At 41.0% G+C, this 23,926-nt stretch overlaps 1 protein-coding gene across 2 annotated transcripts in view; it reads left to right on the forward strand.

Annotated features, from left to right (window-relative positions):
* RSBN1L (round spermatid basic protein 1 like) overlaps positions 1 to 19,035 on the forward strand; it is a 57,504-nt gene extending 38,469 nt beyond the window's left edge. For both annotated transcript variants that reach the window (XM_005148389.3, XM_034062900.1), the window contains 5 exons: positions 6,056 to 6,193; positions 6,391 to 6,533; positions 10,175 to 10,342; positions 14,248 to 14,356; positions 14,448 to 19,035. In XM_005148389.3, the coding sequence (XP_005148446.3) occupies positions 6,056 to 6,193; positions 6,391 to 6,533; positions 10,175 to 10,342; positions 14,248 to 14,356; positions 14,448 to 15,104 (1,215 nt within the window). In that variant the 3' untranslated portion in view covers positions 15,105 to 19,035. The remainder of the gene's footprint in view (positions 1 to 6,055; positions 6,194 to 6,390; positions 6,534 to 10,174; positions 10,343 to 14,247; positions 14,357 to 14,447) is intronic.
* The last annotated feature ends 4,891 nt before the right edge of the window (positions 19,036 to 23,926 follow it).

Consider the following 23,926-nt stretch of genomic DNA (forward strand, 5'->3'; position numbering starts at 1 on the left):
ATATGGAATAATATAAGTGTTTTAGGGGAAGAAATGCATTAGTAATGATAGTTCATGTTTGTGTTGTGACTTTAAGATGAGCAGTTGTTCTCACTTGTTAAAGTTCTGGACACAGCTTTTCATTCCAGTCCTGTCTTACTGCCTTTTAATATTATCTTCTCTTTGCTGTCCTTCTTGTTTAGCTCTTAAAAGCTTATCTATTTAGAGAGTTTTTTTCCTGTTTTCTCTTTTCCTACTTTGTGAAATCCTGCTTCAAAGTATTTGTTGTTCTTGTATTTGTGGGAAATTGCTGAAAATATTTTTCTTTCAAGAAAATCTGAAATAGTTGGTGTTTCATTTTCTTATTAAAGATTTGTCCAGTGTCCATTTTCTTATATTGTGTTATTTTCCTGTGTTCTGGGATGAATTCTTTGGAACTATGTATCTCTTCTGTTATGTTTCAATAGCTTTCAACAGAACTTTGTTTTTAATAGAATTCACTCTTTGCTTTTAAGCTTTTTGAATGTTTGGGTAGTTATTAAAAAGCTTTAATGTTTTTTAGCAGCTTTCCTTTTATGCACGTTTCCTAATGTAGAGCTTCCTTTCATTCTTTTTCCTTCTGAATGATGAAAAATAGAATATGAGCTCTGTTAAAGCTTATACGTTGCCTTGTTTTTTTTTTTGTAATCAAATAATCTGCAAGATTGCGTGTAGGGACTTTTACGATAGATGATGGCAGCCTATTGTCTTCCAAGCAGAAAAAGTACTCCCCTGTGGAATACAATTGTACAAAGATTCAGTCCACAGGGAATAGCATTAGAAATCTGCAATACATGCTCACTTATTTTCCACTTAGACAGTAGTTACCTTGCTGGAGTGTTTCTTGACAGGTTCAGCCAATAAATACGGAATTACAGTTGTATGTTGTTTACTTTGATCATGTGTTCATATTAACAAAAAACTAAACCTTAACAAGATCCTAGAGGTTTGTACAGGCGGCTTGGACAGGATCTGAGGCTTAACCTTGTCATAGATCTGCCCGCATTACAATAGCATAATAGCTACTTTGCTTTCACAAGATCATTTTTCTCATGAAGGTATCAAATTGATGCTATTCTTAATTTATTTAGTTTTAATTCTGGTTACACCACACTGGTTTTGTGTCACCAGAATTCAGAATAGTAGATAATGTCTGTCCACCCATTGTATTATTTGAGGATTTCAGCTGCAAGGTGAAACATCTGAAGTGATAAACGAACTACAGCAGTAAAAAGACACTGGTGGAACTATACTATAGTAAAAATCTTGAAATTGTATTTCCAGAAAGTTCCAATTGGGAAATGATGTATTTGTTGAAATGAGAACTTTAGTGACAGTGGATCACTGCTGAGTAATGCTAGAACTGTCAAGGCATCTTACTTTGCCACCAAAGCCCTGACTTAAAAACAGTGAGGGAAAGTAAGTAGTATGAAGTATGCATGTTTTAAAAGCAAATATAGGTTTGCAAGTACTTTAAACTCAGAGCAATTTTGATGAGTATGTATTCAATTGACATGAAATGTTGATGTTCATCAATATGAGATGCTGATGCTTCAGTATTGGTTCCTGTTTGGAACTCGAAACACACACAAGCATGTAAGGATTTGAAAAGAGGTCGCAAGGAACAGAAAACGTTTGGGGACTTAATCAGAATGTGCCAAGTAAGAAAAAATGCTGCCTTACCTCTTCATGATGTAGCATTCCAGATCCCAGGTTTAGAGGAATAACAGTGAATGTGAGATGGGTATTTCCAGTCCAAGATGCAAATGTTTAAGTGCACTACAAATGTGCATTTGTGCACTTGTGTAATGAGATGGAAACCCACTATTCCTGCTCATCTCCCAATATATTTTTATGGTGATTTCATGTTTTTGTTGGTCTTTGGTAAGGCTTTCTTTATGGGTTTCTTGAAATTAGTTTGGGTTCAGATTATTTTTTTTCAATGAGAACTGCTTTTTCGTGCTTTTAAAGCTGAAAAACTGAAAGAATTTAAACACTTCAAATTCTCGCAGGAAAATGTTGGTACTTCAACCAACACCCCCCATTATATTAAAAATAGGAATTCAGTTGTGTCTTGCTTTAGTTTATGTTTTTTAAATTAATCCTTCCAGTTTGTGCCTTTTTCAAACAGAAAATGGAAACATCTATAACAGTGTCTAAATTGTTTCCTCTTTGTAAGATGATGATACTCAAATATGTTATTGTCAGTATTTTTTTACATATATATATACTCAGATTTAGTCTTCAGATTCTTTTGGACATTAAGATGTTCATACGAAAATATTTGCTTCTTAGAACTCCTTACTTAAAATGAGCAAGTTACACTTGAAAATCAGTTGATGCCATACTAGTCACAGAAACCAATAATTCCCAGGAGAAGGCACAGTCTCTTTTTGTGTGTTTTTAGGTGACATACTTCAAATTTAAGCTACACAAGAAGAAAGAAGTTAGGCCATGTTGTATTTATTCAGTTACATGTTTCTGTTCACCTGTCCATTGTATGATACTGCATTTAATTAGTAACCTTCTTGTGTATGTGTATTGATTCAATCATGTTGACCACATGCTAGAAGAACTGCATGCCATTGATTCATAGAATCCTAGAGTCAAATGGGTTGGAAGAGACCTTTAAGATCATCAAGTCCAACCTTTACCCCAGGACTGCTGAGTCCACCCCTAAACCATGTCACTGTGGGCCTCCTCTACACGTGTTTTGAACACTTCCAGGGATGGTGTCTCCATCACTTCCTTCTTTTATTCTGAATTTAGATTGTTAAACCATGACATCCAGCTGTTTATTTGAGGAACTTTTTAACATTCTAAAAACATAGTCACACTGTAATCTGTAGAATTGCATTGAAGAAGACTACATTTCTAAAGGTGTATAACATTTGGTTTGAGGTCAGTGCACAGTTTAACGTATAGAATTCAATGAAGAAGTACTGGGGTTAGTACATCAGCACTGTTTTTGTGAATTTAGAAATAACACAGAGGAATCTTTTTCTCTTCCTGTGAACAAACCAGCCAAAGGATACTGACACTAAATGGAAGAGAAAATGTTGCTGTTATCGAATATGCCACAGATTAGGTATAGTTTTTGTCTTTAAGAGGATTGATTTTACTTTAGTCAAATTGGTCAAAGATCAGTGGAAGGTTTTTGGTGGTTTTGCACTACTTAGTAACAGTCTCATTTTAGACTGAAGGAAAATTCCCTTTAAGAATGAGCTTTTTAAAATATGTGTTCCCAATTTAGCCTAATCCAAGGTAGAGTCATTTAAATGGCAACCCCTTATCTGAGTCTAGTAGCGTTTGCTCAGAGACTGCCTGAGCATCGATCTGCTTGTGGGAGGTAACGAGTCATGAAAAACACCACTTGGTGTTTTTTCCACTTTACTTTCCTTCTTTCTTCACTCACTAAGTTGTCTTTACCCGGACCCATATGTTTCCTTGTGTTTCCCCTCTCTCCTGTGCCTCTCACCATTGGAGGGACATGTGTGAGCAAGGGCCTGTAAGGTGCTTAGCTGCTGCCTGGGGCTAACACACCACAGAGCTCTTCAATGCATAAACATTTAACTCTGTGTGTTTGCATGATGTAACTCTGAATATGGTCCTGGAAGAAACTGTTCACCATTTGTAACATTGACATTATCTTAGCATTATTTTGGGGATTTTACCACTCCCAAGCTGGATCTTGAAAAGGAGTCTGCTCTACCTGATAAATGAGGGGAGCATAATTGATCAGGAGAGCTAGATGTGAATTTGGAATGGACAAATAATGCTTTAAAAAGTTGAATTCATCTTTGGTTTAACTTTCAGTGACATGATCTTCTTGGCAGTATACAAGAAATTTCTTAATTGATCCAGCTTAAGTAAAGGTTATGTTGCACTTCAGCACTTCTATGACTTCATGCTTCATTGCCAGCACCTAGTGGTACATAAGCCAGATGGGTGAGTTGATCAGCTGAAAGCTTCACAGCCTCTCTGGATAACTTCAGTTACTATTTTTGAGGGAAGTTGTAGAGTTTTCAGTTGAAGTAGTTCCATAACTAGTTTGTCATATGCTGTGTGAATCAGAATTGTTTAGGTTGGAAAAGACCTTTAAGGCCATTGAGTCCAACTGTTAACCCAGCACTGCCAAGTGCTAAACCATGTTCCTAAGCACCACATCTACACATCTTTTAAATACCTCTGGGAATGGTGACGCAGTCACTTCCCTGGACAGCCTGTTCCAATGCTTGACAACCCTTGTGGTGAAGAAATTTTTCCTAATATCCAGTATAAGCTTCCCCTGGTGCAACTTGAGGCCATTTCCTCTTGTCCTGTCACTTGTTACTTGGGATAAGGGTAGTGGTAACAGAAGGAAGCAAGAAAAAAGGCAGAAAAATTGTTCCCTTTAGTTGAGTGTGGATGCAAACAGCAGCTTAATATCTTGGTCTACTATGGTGGAATACTAAGCTACTTATGCCAGTGGAAGAAACATCCTTTTGCACGTTAGGTTTATCAATAAACTGTGAGTAAGAGTTTTATGACTATCAGTACCTTCAGCAAGTGGTTTTAGAGTGCTTTAGAATTGGTCTATCCAGTAAGCCAATAGCGAGAAATGAGTGTCCCTTCCTTGTCCCGGTGCTTTAGGTGTGTGAGCTCCTGATGCTTTGTGCCATGTACAGCTGAGGGCTGAGCTGATGCGGGTTCAGGAGAAATTAATGTTTTCTGATGCTTTATCACAAAATCACTGGCTGGCTGTGCAAAAAAGTTACAGGAATGTATGACTAAGGGTTTGGGGCATAGGGGAATACTACTGTCTGGCAGTATTGCTCTTTTCAGTATGGCTTGTTCAAGCCATACAAGGGACAAGCTCAGACATCTTGTGAATTGTTCTCCATTTCCTGGGTATGTATGATGAGTGAGGTGATCTGAAGAAGATGATTTGGTTCTGCATCTCTGGAATGCATTTGGTTACATCAGTTTAGTTTCTCCAAAGGGCATGCTGTTGTTCCATGTTGTATGATTTAGTCCTGTTTTCAGGAACTGCTGCTAATTCTCCTTTGCACTGCCGTAATTAATAGGACTTTTGATGGGCTGTTTGTGGGAGGGCCATAGGTAAGCAGTACTGCATTAACTGCTTTCCTTGCTCCTTTTAAAATTTTCTTGCTTTGGATGCAGAACATCTAGAGGTGCAATGTGAGAGCCTTACTTGGTTGTGCAGCAATCCATCTGCTCTTCCCTCTGCTCTGATCTAGTCATATTTCATCTATTAATAGCACTATGTCTTTAAGCCTGCTAAACAGGAGATTGGAAGCTTAAGGAGAAGTGATTCTCATCAGTCTTGTGCTTAAGTATTTTGTAGATGTAACATGACAGATCAGATTATTGAAAAAAGCCTTGTAAGAATATGTGTTTCTGTTCAGGTTCAAAGTAAAGATTTTTCATGAGAGGTGCATGTTACAGCCCTTAAAGCTTTAAGGGAGCATAAGACAACACAGCAGAACAAAAGAAGGAATAGTTACCATTCTCTCTCTTCCTTTGCTCTTTATGAGCCTTGTCTTCACTGTGATAATTTGTAGCTCTAGTTTATGTGCTCACACAGAGGCCATACTGGAGAGGATTATTAGCAAGGAAATATGTAAGAGTTTAATTGTAGCTCAGGGTCCTGCCTAACTGTTACAGGAGAAAGGTAAAAATTCAGCTAGACTTGAGTAATCCAGGTAAGAATTCTTATTTACTAGTTACCGGGCAGAACATCCTTCAATAGCTTTTCACAGTTACTACTTTGGAATGATATTTTCTTGAAAGGCAATAAGTAGTTAACCTTATCTTCAGCCTTTAAAATAAATAAAATACAAGTTTCACATATCTTTAAGAACTTCTGTCTTTGATAATAAGTTCATAGTGATTGACTTCATAATCTTAAGTATACTGAAGACTGTGGGACTAATATCGATCAAAAAGCATAAGCACAGAGATTAAAGGTGTTTATTGAATGTAGACTTTCAGCCTTGGACTCGGTATAACTTTTGCTGTCATATTCTACTTGTAGGTAAAAAGAACATACTCTCATGGTACGTATAGAGCTGGCCCAATGAGACAGATCAGCCTGGTTGGAGCAGTTGATGAGGAAGTGGGGGATTACTTCCCTGAATTCCTTGATATGTTGGAAGAATCACCCTTCTTAAAAGTAAGAACAGAAGGGAATGGGTTGGGAGAAGGGGGACAATATACTGTCTAGTTCTATTACAATAAAGTGAGAGTACATAATACTTGCTTAGGTAATTGAGTGGTGTAACAAATGTTTTTGTTGTGACAGATAAAGGCTGGTTTTAGAAAGTGTTTAAAGTAACTCACTTGAAAATTGTGGCTTGTATTTCCCATTAGTGTACACTGCCATGGGGAACACTTTCTAGCTTAAAATTAGAGAGTCGTAAAGACAGTGATGATGGTCCCATTATGTGGGTACGTCCAGGAGAGCAGATGATCCCTGTGGCTGACATGCCAAAGTCACCTTTCAAAAGGAAGAGGTATGTTGAATGATTTTGCTTGATAAATGTCTGACCAGTATTCTTTCTCTATAAATCCATTTTATCCCAATCCCTTCACTGGTTGATACTATATCTTAGTATAAATTGTCATCTCAAAATATACTTTCAAGTTGCTTTGTTTTGTAAGGATGTGAGTTTTTAAAAATTGTTTACTGTTTAGCCATATCTGGTCCTTTTTGGAGCTCCAGTAGGAATTTCAGGAGAAAACTGCAGGGAAATGTGAACAGGCATACAACTACTGATGTATGCCACAAGACTGCAGTTAATACCCCTGTTCTTAAATGTGAGTGGATGTTTAAAGACCTCAAGGGACAAGGGCTTCTCTCACCTGAAAGGTAACACTTCCAACATTCCAACACTTCCAGCACCTTTAAGCTTTTCTGTGGTATTAGGTATAAGTACCAGTTTAAGACTAGGGATGTACTTTGCAGAAGTTGAATATTATATGTCATGAAAAATTGTGTCTTTGGAGTTCTCTGGTTCAAAATTCAACCATTAAAAGGGAGCATACAAGAAGTGGGAGCAGGGCCAGGTGCATCAGAAGGAGAACAGAGACACTGTCCAGCCATAAATGGGATGCTGTTAAAGCTAAAGTCAAACTGGAGTTAAATTTGGCAAGGGATATGAAAGGCACCAAGGACCTCTACAGGCAAATGGACAGCAAAAAAAAAAGACTAGGAAAATGTAAGGTGTCTGTGGAGTGGGGCAAAGGGTCTGGAGGCAAAGGGACACCCAAGAGGCCAAGATACTCAGTGCTTTATTTGCCCTTGTCTGACATCTTCCTTAATGGCTGGGACAGAATCATAGAATCGTTTAGGTTGGAAATGACCTTTAGGATTATGAAGTCCAGCACTGCCAAGTCCACCACTAAACCATGTCCCTAAGTGCCACATGTACAGGTCTTTTTAAATCTCAAGGGATGGTGACTCAACCACTTCACTGGGCAGCCTGTTCCAGTGCTTGACAACACTTCTGGTGAATGCATTTTTCCTAATACCCAGTCTACACCTCCCCTGGCACAGCTAGAGGCCATTTCCTCATGTCTTATTATGTGGGAGAAGAGATTGACCTCCACCTTGCTACAGCCTCCTCTCGGGTAGTTGTAGAGAGCAATAAGATCCTGCCTGAGCCTTCTCTTCTTCAGTCTGAGCAACCCCAGTTCCCTCAGCCGCTCCTCATCAGACATGCTCCAGACTCTTCACCAGTTTCATTGCCCTTCTCTGGACCTGCTCTAGCACCTCAATGTCTGTCTTGGAGTGAGGGGCCCAGAACTGAACACAGGATTTGAAGTATGACCAGTGCCACTCACCTTCAGCAAGTTTGCAGGTGATACAAAACTGGAAGGAGTGGCTGATAGATTGCAGAGTTGTACTGCCACTGATGGGGACCCTAAGAGGCTGTAGAAATGAGCCAGCTCAGTGGACTGATGAAGTTAACATAGGGCTGTGCAAAGCCCTGCTCCTAATGGAATAACCCCCTGTGCCAGTGCAGGCTGGGTCCCAACTGGCTGGACAGCAGCCCCACAGAGAATGACTTGGGGGTCCTGGTGGATAACAGGTTGATCATTAGTCATCAGTCTGTCTTTGTGGCAAAGCAGGCCAGCCTGGACAGTTGTTGGGAAGAGCAGCACCAGCAGGTTGAGGAGTACCATGTCCAGTTCTGGGATTGCTGGTCCAAGACAGGCACAGGCATACTAGAGCAGGTCTGGTGATGGAAAAGGTGTGCATGGGAGAACACAGCATGAACCAGCAGTGTGTGTTCCCAGCTCAGAAACTAATGCTGGGCTCCATCAAAAGGAGTTTGACCAGCAGGTTGAGGGAGGTGATTTGAACCCTCTGCTCTTATGAGACCCCACCCTGGAGTACTCTGTCCAGCTCTTGACCCCAAAAATAAGAAGGACATGGATGTGCTTGAGTGGGTCCATAGGAAAGCCGCAAAGATGATCAAAGGGCTGAAGCACTCTCTCCTATAGAGACAGGCTGAGAGTTGGGCTTGCTCAGCCTGGAGAAAGCTCCAGGGAGACCTTAGAGCAGGCTTCCAGTACCTAAAAGGGGCCAACAAGGAATCTGGAGAGGGGTTTCATATGGGGACAGGTAGGGACAGGACAAGGGTAATGGCTTTAAAATGAAGGAGGCCAGGTTTAGATTAGATGCTAGGAAGTTCTTCCCTGTGAGGGTGGTGAGGCCCTGGCACAGGTTGCCCTGAGAAGCTGTGGTTGCCCCATTCCTGGCAGTGTTCAAGGCCGGGTTGAAGCAGCATGGTCTAGTGGAAGGTGTCCCTGCCCATGGCAGGGGAGTTGGAACCAGATGAAGATCCCTTCCAACTCGGCCCATTTTATGATAACTAGAATTTACCCCTGAGAAAAGAAGGCTTTGAAGGATCATACCAGTGTGTATAAGCATCTGATGAGAAGTTGTAAGAAGGGCTTTTTTCAGCAATGCCCAGTAATGCAGTCAGAGGTAATGGGCACAAACTGAATTTCAAGAAATTCCATTTAAAATAAGAAAAAAAGAAAAAGAAGTTTACTGTATGAATGGTTGAGCACTAGGACAGGTTGCCCAGTGAGCTTCTGGTGTCTTTGCCATTGATGTTGTTCAATACTTGGCTGGATGTGGTCTTGAGCAACCTGCTCTAGTTGAATGGGTGAAGTTGGACTACACAGTCTCCAGATGTCCTTTCCAACCTTGGCTATGTTAACGGTTATAAACAGCTCTTGGAAGAATGCAGCACACAACATTGGCTCCAGGTGGCCAAGAAAATGGTGCTGTGGCTCTGATCCCACTTTGCAGCCTGTCCTTCACTTCCATTAAACCCTGAAGAAATAACTTTTTGCTGTTCCTCACTCCCAGTTCTGCAACATGGAACTGAATATCCATACACATTTCCCAGCAGTTTGATAGAAACATGAATGATGAAGGAGGACTTCAGGGAGGATTGAAATGTGTATCTCCTAGTCAAGAAGCAGCAAAGGCCAACAGTTCCCTGCCAGGGGCTGTGCTCACAGTAGGGGCTGGTCTCACAGTACCTGAGAGAGGCAGGTAGCACAGACCTGGGGCTTGGGGACCAGGTTCAGTCCAGCCTCCAGTGAGTGCATCAGGGAAGAGTGTGGTGATGGGGCAGGTCTGGTGATTGGAAGTCAAACCAGGAAGTCAGTCTGCCAGTGAGGATCAGGTCCAGTGATGGCCAGAGAGCTCTGTCATGGCAAAGGTGTCCTGAGGTCAAGCTGGGAAGCAAGTCTGTGGGCTAGCATGTCTGTGGCTAAGGTCCAGACAGGTGCTCCTGCAGTAAGGCTTAAATAGAGCTCTTGGGCTCTGTGGCTGGGTTGGTAGGTGGAGACTGCAGGGGGGGTTGCTCTGTCACTGGGGTCTTTTTAGAGCACTCAGAGCCTGACACTGTGGCGGTGTTGTGTTATTTTTGTTTGGGTTTTTCTTCTTTATTGTATAGCTATTCTGATTTTTTGCACAGCTCATTGTGTTTGGAATTTGTCCTGAGTGTTACTATCTTACTCATTTGGCTGTATATATTCTCACTGAAGGGAGAAAACCGATCCTGTTGGCTGTGGTGGGCGTTAGGTAACTAAGAGCAATTTCTATATTACTAATGCTGTTTTTTTAACACAGAACTACCAATGAAATAAAAAACTTGCAGTACCTACCTCGAACCAGTGAACCCCGTGAAATGCTATTTGAAGACCGGACACGAGCCCATGCAGATCACATAGGACAAGGTTTTGAACGACAGACTACAGCTGCTGTGGGAGTGTTGAAGGCTGTGCACTGTGGAGAGTGGTACGTGGTGACTGACTTCCACTTGAGGTGTTTGAAAAATATCTGCCTCAATTTCCATTTATAATTGGTGGAAGGAACAGGTAATCTAGTATTAGGGATTTAATGAAGATTTAGTAGATACTGGACTGCTTTTCTTACTCCTATCTCTGTGCACTAGATGTGATTGTCTGCCCTCTGCTAGATTGCACACAGCATTGCTCTGAGGTTGAAAGGATAGAGGTGCCTTGCAGTGGCAGTTTTACAGCTATAATAGGGTTGCTGTAACAGAGTTAATGTTAGGGGTAAAAATGCATCACACTTTGTTTTTGCTTTAAGTAGTGTATAAGGACTAACTCAGGCTTTTGCCTCAGAGGTGTGCAGGAAAACCTTGGGGCAATTCTTTGTGTTGTCTGGAAATGAGCAGAATTTTTATGCTGCTGCTTCAAAGTCATGGCTGTTACAACCCTGATTTCTTTATGAATAAGGAATAATCCTGTTGGAGGTTATATGATACTCTTTGGTGTTTGTCTCTGGAATTCCCAAATGAGATTCAGGAAGTGAATATATCTTTTTGAAGCTGTTTACTTTTTAGCCAAGTAAAAAGCCCATAATCATATGAGCTTCCTGGCCCAGATCTAAGAAGCATTTTTCAGGATCTTCTGGCCTAGGTTTAGGAGAATGACCTTAGTTCTGAAGGTTACCTTTGCATATGTGAACACTAGAAACATCTTTTGCTGTTTGTCTAGAGATTAGAAGAAAGATGCAAATTTGTGTTACTTGGCATGAGTTCAGGGAGATAAAAAATGGAATAATTGCTGTTGGGGAAGAACCGGATTGTTAGATGTTAGTGTGTTTGTTTTTTGGGCTCTGAGGTTTGGAGCTGAGTTCCTCTTCAGGTTGATGATAGCTGGAGCCTTAACTTCCTGTTTGCTCTGACTGAGAAACTGGATTGAATTAAGACTAAGTACGGGTAGCAGGGCAAGAGCTGAGATTCTGTGTAATCTGAGTATTTTGATACCCTTTGCACATATGAGAGAGACTCAGAGCTTTATCAAAAGAAGTAAAAAACCCCAACAAACCAAACAAAATGCCAGTCCCCAAACTTGCATGCCTGTGGAAGTTAACAGCAGTTTAAATTGATAGTAATTCAGATGTCAGTGAGAACTGCCCATTCTCATCCTAAACCTTCATCTCAAGATTCCAATGCTGCACTGCACTGGAATGTGGTAAACACTGGTGCTGTGATCACGCTGATTACCTAATTTCCTAGTATCACTTTTGCAGTGATACCAAGTATGCTTTAAAATTCATGAAATGCCAGTGAAATTTTAAATCAGGAAAACTTTGAAGATTTTTACATGGGAAATATGTATGGGTTGTGACAGGGACAGCAAAAGGCACTTCATAGCATTGCTACTGGCAAAACGAAACCCCTCTGTCCTGTGCTTCAGCAAGCAGCTTTCAAGCTGGTATTCCAGAGTGTGAAGTTGTTAGTGCTTCTCTGTATGGTCACAGGAATTTGTTGTATACTGCCAGGCTTGTTATATACTGCCAGACTTGATACATTAGGTCAGAAATGTTTGTAGTTAAACCTGTAGTCATGAATGTGTTTTGAAAAGTTAAAGCAAGAAGAGTCCAGTCCTTTTAAAGAATTAGGTTAAGGAAAAAAATGGCCAAAAATAGTTGTAGCAGTGCTCTAAGAGGAGTTTTCTGAAGTCATCTTACAGTTCTGTTTGGATTTAATGAGGTTTTGGACACATAACTGAGCTATATTCTGCTACTGTTTTGCTTGGGGAGGGGAGCACAACACCCTTTAAACTTAAGGTTTTACAGCATATAATCTCAAAGTTGTGCTAAATACCAAAACTGCAAATGCAGGATTTGAAATTATGTCAATAGTCTTTTCACTGTTATGTTTACAAAAAGCATGTCATCTTTTGTGACAGAACTGCAACACAGTTGGTAACCTGTACTGTTGTACTGAAGAAGGAATGATTTAAAGCCAACCATTAACTATACTTTGTCCTATATAATGTGTAAAACACAGTAGACACTGCTGTGAAAACACTGCTTTGGACTGAATTTCTTTTAGTATGCAGATATTAATAGAATCACAGAATGACTTAGGTTGAAAGGAGCTTTAAAAACCATCCAGTTCCAATCCCCCTGCCATGGGCATGGACACCTTCAACTGTAACAGGTCATTCCACGCCCCAACCTGGCCTTTATATTCTCTTTATTTATTTTAATTCTTAACTTCATTTACAAATATGGTCAACTCCAGAGGCAGATGTGTTAAAAAAAAAACCCCAAACAAACCAAACCAACAAAACCAAACAGATGTGCATTATAAAAAGAAGATGAATGTAGCTGCTACATTTTATGCCACCGATCAGAGATGTTTCTGTAAGCTTTTTGCTTTCAGTGCTTGACTCCTCTTCAGGAGCAGATAGACCAAAATATAGAGAGTAATTTTAATCTTTGTAAAACTGAAAGTAAAACATGTGGTTTGCACACTCTCCCTAGCATACTTTCAGTAGCTGATCTGGGACTCTAAAAATAGCCTCAGACTGGTTATTTTTTGCCTTATTGGGGTCATGACCCAAATAAAATAAACATGTCTCTTCAGTTTAAAAAGCCCAATAAACTGCACATTGTTGCCTGCTTTGTGGAACGTTAATAACACTGTGCTTATGTATATAAAAATACAAAGATCGATTATCATCTTGCTTTTATAAAAGACTGCTGGAACATCCATTAACAAAGGCTGAAATGCATCAAGCTGTTCTGCTGTGTCAGCTTCTGCCGTGGGCCCAGCAGATCCGAGGCTGTGGCCCTGTGTGGCAGGGTGGGAGGTGGCAGAGGGGTGCAGGGCAAGGAGCCAGCTGTCCCTAGGCTGTGTGCAGGAGCTGGGGGGACCCCAGTGGTTCATGGTTCCTTTCAGCACAGCCTGAGTGCAGTTGAAGGTGGTGTGCTCCTGTCAGCCTGAGTAGGACTCAGCAATGGATGGAGGAGGAAAGTCATCAAGCAGGCTCTTTCTGGCTGATAAATTTCCTTTGCAAACCCACTCCAACATGAGCTTTATCCTATAAAAATGGAATCTTCGTATCGACACATTTAAAAAAAAAAACCTTAAACCCCAAACATCCCTCAAAAATACACACATGGAGCTTAGTTTTATGTATTTCCATTGAAGAAGTGAGTTTGGCTTTTAGATCAGAAAGTGGTAAGGGCTGTAGCTGGTTTTGCCTTTTATTAGCTAGTTCTAGGTAATGTCTCTGAAGGAACGATATAAATGTTGGGCATTTCTGTGGGGGAGATGTAGGACAAGAGGTGAATTCTCCTACAGTTTGAATATGGAAACTAACCCTAATTCAGAGTTTGCCCTTCTGTAGCTCTCTAGTGAGCACAAATAGGATTGTATTCTTCAGGGATGTTTTGTAGAGGATGCCAGTGTTGTGTACTTGTGTTGTGGCAGCTTAGTGTAGATACAGCTTTACTGCTAACTCTGAACAAGGTGTGTGAGGTAAAGATACTAAGCAATGGTTGCCACAGTACTAGTCAGGCTGTTGCATATTTTGAGGTACCTGATGGTTATATCATGTTAGAGTGGTGGTAGAGTAAGCCCAGTGTATCTGAGGCATCTGTCTTTCAGCATCAAGACACACAGAGGTCAGTTGAAAATAAAAACTAATAGTGAGTTTTGTTGACCTTTTACTGCACTTGTAAAGAAAGTGTGGTTTCTTTGTTTAACCAGTTTAATGAGGTTGTGTTTGGGAATTGGCCTATTTAGACAATCTTTTTTCCTTCAAAATGTAGGCTGTGTTCTTTTTCTTATCGTTTGCTTATCCTTGCAGATTTTTTTCGTTACTCTCTGTAGTATGTTAGTTTCAGACTCTGACTGTGCAATTCTTAATCTTCTGTAGGTCTGAGCAGCCTCGTATAACCAAAGATGTAATCTGTTTTCATGCTGAAGACTTCTTAGAGGTAGTTCAGCGAATGCAATTAGATTTGCATGAACCTCCACTCTCACAGGTAAGCATGCTCACCATTGCTGACCAGTATCCTGTGAGGCTAAATCAAGAGGTTTCACCCTTTTTTCCTTCCTTTCCCTTTGTTCCTCCAGTGTGTCCAGTGGGTTGATGATGCAAAACTTAATCAGCTGCGAAGGGAAGGCATCCGATATGCCAGAATTCAGTTATTCGATAATGACATTTATTTTATCCCAAGGAATGTCGTGCACCAGTTCAAGACAGTTTCAGCTGTGTGCAGTTTGGCTTGGCACATCCGGCTCAAGCTGTACCATTCAGAGGAAGAACTCTCTCAAAATACGAGTACTGTTGAAGCAGGGACCTCTGCAGACCCCAAGTCTTCGGTTATTGGACTTCAGACTGACAGCAGAATCTGTACGATGAGCAAAAATACCTCCGAAGACGCCAAATTCTCAGCTGCTCTCCAGACAAAGTACCTGCAGCAGGAATTCATGCCGATAAAACATGAACCTATCGCCTCTCACCGAATAAAGGAAGAACCCATGGATGTCGACCTGCCTGAAAAAACAGTGGCACCCAACGACACCGGGGGCCAGACTGTTCAGACTAGGTTGGATCACGTTGAATTGACGGCATTTAAGTTGGAAATGGATTCTAAATTTGAACCTGGCAGCAAGGACTTACAAGGCAAGTTATGCTCTGGAGGTCACGTACATCCAGATGATACAAGACAACATAGTTCATCATATCCAAAACTGCATGGACAAAGAGAGGATGATTTTTTGTGCTAAATTTGTATATATGGTTTTAAATTCCTTTTTAAACTTAATGATTCATAAATTCTGTGAGGCAAGTTTGTGACTTGCCTTCACATCTGTTACAGAAAATAGTTATGTAGCTTTGTAACATTCCTCAGTGCCTGTCCATAACTGTGAAGTATCAAAGCACTTAGGGCCAGATGCACTGTAAACACTGCAGGTTTAACATAAAGAAGTCTTTAAATAATTTTGAGTTGTAGGTTTTAGAGTAGAGCTGACATTTAACATATATATTTTTTGTAAGATGAGCCAGAATTCTTTTTGACAATTCCAGGCTTTTCCATAGAGCTTATTTATACCAATTTTTTCATTTTAAATGTGTCAGCACTGTAGTGTAAATATCTTTTTTAAAGATCTTTTTAGTGTGATTTATACTGAAATGTGAGCCGCTTAATAAAGGTTCATAATAACAGATTGGTTTTATTTTTGGGTCTGCAAAAAACAATTCAGTTCAACTGCCTCTCTAAATGGTTACGTTTCTACCTGCACTAATGCATAGGATGCCCTCATACCACTGTAGGTTGAGGAGCTGTAGCAAACTGAGGTAGAGCTGAGGCATTCTCCATAAATTGAGGTTAGTCAGAACATAAACCTAGTCCTTCCTTCACAGGGGCTCCGTGAGGCACTCCCCAGACTCCTGCGTCAGATCTTAATGTGGAACAGAGATAGACCTTCCTGTTGTGAGGACAGTTGGACACCCCATGGGCTCCAGGACCTGTGTGCACCTCTCTAGATGAGCTGGTGCAAGGGAGCGAGCTCCCTTCTGTGCCTGCCTCTTTTCCCTGCTCCAGCTGTAGTTAAGGCAGCTCCATTTCATATTTAAAACTTAAAACCAACATCCCCCTTCAAATAATTCGTTTGACTAAATTTAAACCAACAAAGATGAAGGATTTAAATGGTTACTTACCAAGCTGTAAAGGCTTCAGTCTTTAGTAGTGATCTGTAATTCATGGAGACACGTTTGGATTTGAATTGCTCCCTGTGCTGATAGCACCAGGCAGTAAAGATAGTTGTCAATGTGTCCAGTAGGAGGATTTCTCTTGAGTCCCAGTCTGGAAGCAAGAGTTGTTTAATGAATAACAGTGGTGTCCACATTAGAACTGTTTTCCTCTCCCCACCTGTGGGACACTTGAGTTCTCTTAAGCTGTGTTCTGAGGGAAAAGGATTTCAAGGGTAGCTAGCATCTGGTGTAGTAATGGCAAAACCTCTGTAATTTAACTTATTTAATTCTTTGTGTAACATATTAGTGTATAGCTCAGACACATCTGAATGATACTTCTTTTTCAGGTAGCTACGAATAGCAGTAAACTGCCCTACAGCCTGTCCTTCAACTAAGTATGTAAAGCTGAAGATCCTAGGCCTGTGGTTATTTCCAGTGCCCTCTTAGCTCTGATGTTTTATTTTTGTTTTAATTTATTTTTCCTGTAGCTCTCTAAAAGCTGTACAACCTTTACCTACCCAGGTTATAACCTTTGATGCACTTGGTTATCACTTTGGGTTCATTTGTAGCAATAGAGCAACGTGATTTCCGGGTGGTATCTAATTCAACTACCTAAGGCCCTTTTGTTGCAAACATTTTGGTTATAGGATGTTAAACTTCAAAGTGTTACTGTGTACTTAGGCCTGGCACTAAAATCAGCCATTTGACGGATGAGTGCCCTGATCTGTTTAAATCTAAAATAGGTCTGTCAAGGAATTATTAATTAAATCAGTTTTTGAATTGCTAAATGTTACTCCTCCATAGCCATAATTACATATTAGAGAAGCAATAGCAATATGAATCTCTCTGATGTGGCTCATAGGTCCTTAAGTCTCACTGCTCATTTCTTTACTGCTGGCTAAGAGATGAGTATCAGTTTTGCAGCCTCAGGGATCTTGCTTTCCCCTCACACCATGAGCAAATGGTTCATGTGTGACATGGCAAGTTATTACTTGAGCAGATTCTGATTTGAAAAATTAATTGGTTCAAGAGTTTGAGCCTTCCTGGTAGTAGAAACATGGGCTCAGCTCCCTGTGTTTTGTGGATTATCTGGAAACTTCCCCCCATAATACCTTTGGCTTTATAAACATCCATACACAGTTACGTAGCTATCGGTTCCCCTTCTCTGTGCCAGCCATTGGAGAGCAGTGAGAGAGGAGAGCTGCAGGTTGTAGTTTGCACCGAGTGGGATAGTCGAAGGCTCCAGCTTTATCAAAACCAGCCTTGTCAGATACTTTTAAAAACGCAACAACTCCCTCCCAAAAACCACCCCAACAACAAAACCTTATTTAGTTTCCTTAGAATCTTCCCTCTGATGTTATGCTATTGTTCATTCTGATTCAAATTCTTTTTTAGATGTCAGATTTTAGTGAAGTGTACCCACCTCTGACAGCAGCTTCCTGCATCACATGCCCTGTCCAGACTGAAAAGCAATCCATCTTTGAAAATGGTTTAGCGAACCTGGTTTTACACTTGAGAGCAGAACTTTGTTTCCTTTTGAAGACCCGTTCAGTGGTCTCAGCCAGTGATGGCCTCAAACTTCTGCTTAGGTATGGCTTGGTTCTTCCTTTTTATCACGTTCAGAATTTTAAGATTAAACCAGAAAGATTTCAGAGATTCAATCAAAAGTGGCAGCTTTTTCCGTTTTTTATGCATCCTCTGTGATTTTTGAGACAGGCCAGAGCCTCATTTTTAAACAGAATTTCTTGCGGACAATATGAACGAGATGGGGAGGATTACCAACGGCTCTCAGAACTCCCTCTGTACTCCAAGACATCATCAGTCTGGGCTGACTGGCTGTGTCAGGGTATGCTGCTTACTTTGCTTGTTTGGGAAAAAAAAGGAAAAGAGATTAAAAAAAGAACAGTTTTTGTCCTCTGCCTGTATTGTGTTCATTCTGCTGCGGTTCTCATTCACAGGGGAGCACCTTTCATGAGGGTTTCAGCTCCCAAATTGTTCATTAGTTGGCCAAAGGTCTTGCTTTGGTTTCCAGCGGTCCCTTCCTGCAGCGTCCAACTTCGTATTCACACTTTTGCTTCAGCAATAAATCTTTCATGTTTCTGATGTACTGAAACTAGTCTTTGCTTATTGCTTTTCCCCCCCTCTCTGGATTTCAGCTCTTACCTGAACCTTCCTGTTAGTTGGGCTGAAGTCTCCAGTGTTGTAGTTGTGTCTCTTGTTGTTCTGCAGATTGGAAAGCTCTGCTCAAGGCCGATGCCGGCCCTGCCCGGTACTGACATGGTGTATTCTCAGCCCTGTTTCATCACCCATGCAGTGTGCAGAAGCGTACCCTTGTTCTCCTAGATACTGGTACCGTGCTTGTGGTAGCAAAGAGTTGCTTTGTCCTGTCACTACCGGTAGCTTTCAAGGTGGTAGCTACTTTTCCTTTGTTTTTTAACTTACTGGATCTTTTGCATTTCACTGGCAACTGACTTCATGTGTTATATACAAGTGTTACTCAGTGTTGTGTCACCCCCTGATGCCTGCAAATTGGCTCTGAAACAGCATTTTCCTTACAGGTACTGCCAGCATGCAGACTTCCTTCCTTGTTACTATAGTGAATATTTCAATACTTCTTTAACTGAGATATTAATTCTATCTAGTATTAGAAATAAAGTATTATTTCAGAGGGTAATGATTTGAGTATTAATCTGTGAAAGAATTCCTTGGTGATAAATAAAATTGATTTTTAAGCAGATATACATGTGCACAGTAAATAAGTTGCTATTGCAAATTACATAGGAAATGGAAACATGAAATAGTGGAATGCTGTGAAACAGATCTGAATGTTGCAGATTTGGAAAATTGGATAAGTCTTCCAAGAAACACAGGACTCTGGTACTCATTGATCAGAATGACTGTTCTCTTATATGTGCATGTGACTGAGGATGCTGAATTGACTGAAATAAATCCATGTTTTCTCCATGCTGACTGGCAAAGTACAGTGTTGTGAGATGGTGGAGTACCACCAGACCCCATCTGGATGAAAACTGTACAGCTGTGATCAAGAGGGAAAAGGACTTTGGGGGCTTCTTAAGCTGTGTGGAGAACCTTGTCTTTAGGTGCATGTGCACAAGCTGGAAAGGGGAAGGATGGATTTCCCCTGACCCCTGCTTCACTGTGAACGACGCTGACAGGAATGTTTTCTCTGGTTGTGAGTCACTGTGTCCCACTGGTATTTTATTCCTTTCCCAAATGGATGAAATGCACTTTAAAAACTGTGTAATAGGTGATACTGATATTTTGTGCAGATCCCACTGAATTTGCAGCATACATGGGAAAACTTGGGAAACTGATTCCTGTCACTCATTTCATTACTCTGAGAAATGCACATTCAGTGTTCTGTGCAGAAGCTGTGATTAACTTCACCGTTTCTGGGTTTCTATTTGGATTAGAATCATCAGGGATACTGACTTTGCAGATGTGGTGTATTATATTACAACCACTGTTTTGCTCTGTGCCATGATGCTCGTATTTCCTCTGCCTTGGAGCTGTTCTGTACTCCAGTGGTGGCTAAACACCAATCTCCTTGTGTTCTGGTCATGCTGATAGATGAGCCTACTGATGAGGGCGTTAGTCCTATATAGTCCTTTAATATTTGGTGTACAGTTATGATAATCTGATACAAACATTGATTAAAGCTGCAGTTTAAAATTCTATTTTCATCAAGTTTGATTTTTCAGTAACTGTTTTATGTTTTCTTTCGCCAGTTAATTTCCAGCCCACTGCTATGGAAGTGCAGTGTTTGGTGCAGCTTAGGCCTCTGTTTTAAGGATGATGCTTTCTGTGGCAGTTTTGTTATCTGTTTGTGTTGAGACAAAACAGGGTAGTTGGTTGAGAAAGCTGTTCCCCAGGTGTCTCAAGAGAATGAGACCTGTGTGTGGAAGACTAGTGTAACTAAATCAAATCTGCTAAAGCTGTATTCTGAGCATGCAGGGGCACCCAGGGACTTGTCTGACCATCGATGCAGTGACAGCTTTTGTAATCACAAAAATTAATTATTTAGACTAAAAAGCATAATTTAGCAGTGATTTCTTTATAAACTTCACAAGTAACACTGAGATAAAAACTCATACTGATAAACTCAGCTTGGGGTCTCATTTATTCTTTGTTTCTTGTACTCACGCTGCTGTTCTGTGCTGCATTAACTTCTCTTATGCTTGCCTGCTCGTGACATTGGTTTTGTTGGAAAAGGCAGACTGAAGGAAACAGCTGGACTGAGTTGTAGATTCTTTACTCTTCATCCACCTTCAGTACAAGCCCAAGGAGAAAATGTTGAACTGATAGTGGATGGCACTGTAGGGGTCCAGCTGCAGGCGTTCCTTACATTGTCTTAGACTGCACAGCCCGGTGCTTTCAGCACTGAGTCTATAGCTGGGCCTGGCCAGGTCTGAAGGATCACGTGGAAGACTAACTGCATCGAAACCTAAAAGCCATAAAGGTACAATGAAAATGTACAAACATTCTTTTTTCCCAGTTCAGCAGAGTTATTTTTACCTCAATCTCAGTTAAAAAGTGTGATGTGTTACATGCTCGTGCTTTGCTTTCTGTACTAATAGACTCAAAAAACTTATTTCTGAGGAGCTTATTTCAGGAGCTTTGTTACTGCAAAGCAATGGTATTTGTTCCCAAAAGACAGTGGTGTTAAAATAGGTAACACTGGATGTTGGTTCAGTTCTGGGTTTCTGGGAGTCTCATGAAGGTCACTTTGATCAGAACCTTTGTGTCACCCAACTTCTAAACTGAGCAAATATGGAAACTTCCATGAGGTCACGCTAAGGTTTTGTTTTTGTACTACCGTTTGTATGTCAGAAAGTAACACTGCTTCCCTCTCTTAAATCAGTGTGTAACTTAGTCCTGTGCTGGCCTATGTTGTAACACTGTCACCTGTGCCGAGCAGTGCATTTGGGGTGTCTGTACACATGTCCCTGGTACATTCAGGTTCAAGGTGGGGATGTGTATGTCATGTAATGGTATTTTTCAAGTAGAAAAAGAACAGAAAACCTGTTCTTGATTTGTCCCCTGTTCCAAAATGGTGACAAATCAAGAACAGCCATGTGAATAGGTAATTGAAAATTTAAGTTTCTTGACCTTTCACGCATGTGCTTTGAGTATTTTCCTTTATCAGACAGAAGTAGATACTCTCCTACATAGCATGCTGAAGAGTTCCAGCTTGTATAAATGATTTGAAGGAAAATGGTGCGGAACATATAAATCTCTGTATACAATATGTGTATCATCTTTCTATATATGTATAATGTATATAGTATATATATATAACAGCACTACACAGTAAATACTTGCAGTCTCATTTCAGAACTGCAAGCTTTGAAGTGCAGTGTCAAGCACAGCTGCTGAAGGCAGAGCAATCCCTCCACACCCCGCATCAGCTGCCACAAGTACCTGGGGTGAGTGTTCATTCGGGTGCTGGTATTTGGGTCGTAGTTCCCTTCTGCCTGTTTCTCACAAGTCAGGGTGAGCCATTGGTATCCACTTCCCTTTTCCCTGTCATCCCTTTTCTCTGCCAACTGCATCACATCTACTTTTCACCTTTTCTGTTCTGCTCAATGGAGATCAGCTGATCAGTCTCAAAACGAAGTGTGAGGAGAGCTCATTCCTTTTCAGCTGTGAGCGGTGCCTTTGAGAACAGAGTAGTTGTGAACAGAGGGAATTCCTGCAGCAGCTTCTGGAAAGGTCACAGTGCACTACAGCATGCTTTGTATTGTACATCCTTTTGAGTGAAACCTTGCAGGAGAGCAAGACTGTGTGTACAAAGGCATCAGCAGAGGTTACTTCAGTTAAATCTTGTACAAATACTGCTTTTGCTGAAGCATCTCTGTAAGGATGAGGATCCTGCAAGCAAAGTTGAGCACTTGCAGATGGCTGTGTCCTAAAAACACCCTGTGCTAAAGGAAACCAGTCTGCATGTGACCTGCAGGACACCAGAACTGTCTGCTGCAGCCTTCCAAGTCTGTCATTTATTTCAAGGTTTGTAAACATTTCAAATGAAAAGAAAAAACCAAATCCACAACCAAACCACTGAAATTGTTCATCTTTTTGTGTTGCATTAGAAGCAGCAATTAAAAGAGGATTTGGAGCAACTGTGTTCAATTGTAGTTAATTAGAGATGCCAAACTTTCAGATAATTGGTACATCTGTGGCACAAAGGGGGTTTATTAAGGGGGCAGAGCCACCATTTGTGGCCCATCTTGCTAATCACAGACCAAGTTCTAATGAGGGTAGTTTTTATCCTTCCATAATTTGTGACCTTTCAGTGATGTGTTACCACCACCACTTGACTGAGGGAAGGGGCTCTGCTCTTCTGAGCAGCATGGGGTTCCCTGGCTGTGTGTGAACGCCTTTTGCTCTTTATTCTGTGATGATCCTGAGGTAGGGAAAGACAATGGGTACTCAGGTTTATGTTTGGTGCTGCAATAGACCAAAAAGAGGTGTGTGTCTGTGTGTGTATATATGTATTGTCTAAAGTGCTTAAATGCTTGTTAGGTATTTCCATCATTGTTTGATAAGTGGTTCATAAAAGTTTACCTAAACTGGAGGTAGGTCTTTAGACACTCTTCTTCTCCATACATTTTAATACAGCCAGTAAGAATTCTACCTGAGCTCCAGCTTGTCTGCTGTGGAGGATTGCATCCCAGGAAGCTCAGTGATCCCAGCTTCTATGTGACAGAAGACCTGCTGAAGAGACTTACACTGGCTGTATCAATGAAGTGTGTTCTCTGCACCATACATACACATGCATGTATATACCTGCATATCCCATGTGTAGATGCCTGCTTGCTCTTGCTTTCCCTACATTCAGCAGGCCCAGAGCACATACCAAGATGAATGCTCACCCTCCTTGCCACAGCTAATCCTAATCTCAGGCAGTTTTAACTTGAACAATCACAGCAGCAGTGAAGGGAGCACGCTCTTCCCAGGGACACCATGCGAGCAGGCAGAAAGCTTCAGACCCTGAGAGGATCCTCCCATGATGTGTATTTCAGAATGAAGCAGGGCACAGAAACACCTCCCCCAAAACTTCCCGACAGGCACTGAAGGGAATAGAGATTTCTAAAGGGTAGTTTCAGCTCCCCATGAATCACAGGATGTTTATAAACTGGGGCTGATACATGGATTTGTTTAAAGGTGATGCATTATTTTTACTATAAGAAAGGGGTTATAAATATTTTGCAATTATTTTAACAACAGCTACAGACTATTTTCATTCCTTCTAGCACAGTGGGGCAGTCATTGATTTGGAGCAATTGTGACTTAAATTCCTTCTGAAGCCCTTTTGTGAGCTTATGTTCTGAATTTAGCACCATTGCCTTAGCCTGGAGCAACCTGGTTCCTGGGCTAAAGCCTTCTCAACAACCTGACAATGTGGTTCCCCTTTATTTGTGCCCTATCTGTGTAACTGAACAAGAAGCTGAGTTGTTTTTACAGACAAGTTCAGTTGAATGTATGTAATGAATATTTTATTGGTGACACTTTAATCTGGTCACCTCCAGTTACCTCACATTGTTTTTCCTGGGCTCTTTTTATTCCCTAGACATTCTTTAGTACCTGGGAGCTGTAAATGGATCAGTATCAGCAGCAAGCATGTTTGTATGTCCTAAGCAACCTTTACATCTGAATTTGGTGTTCTCAAAGCTCCTGAAACAGTGGTCTCAGTCCACAGAATAGGCTCCTGGTTCCATTCATGGCATCTGTTATTTAGAAAAGTTCATTTACTCACACCCAAGTTAGCCAGTACTGCAGAAAACCTAAGGCTGCACCACAGAGATTCAGTATGAGACCATTAAAACCATCTTCC

Source organism: Melopsittacus undulatus, chromosome 5 (assembly GCF_012275295.1).
Source record: "Melopsittacus undulatus isolate bMelUnd1 chromosome 5, bMelUnd1.mat.Z, whole genome shotgun sequence".
NCBI classification, from domain to species: Eukaryota; Metazoa; Chordata; class Aves; order Psittaciformes; family Psittaculidae; genus Melopsittacus; species Melopsittacus undulatus.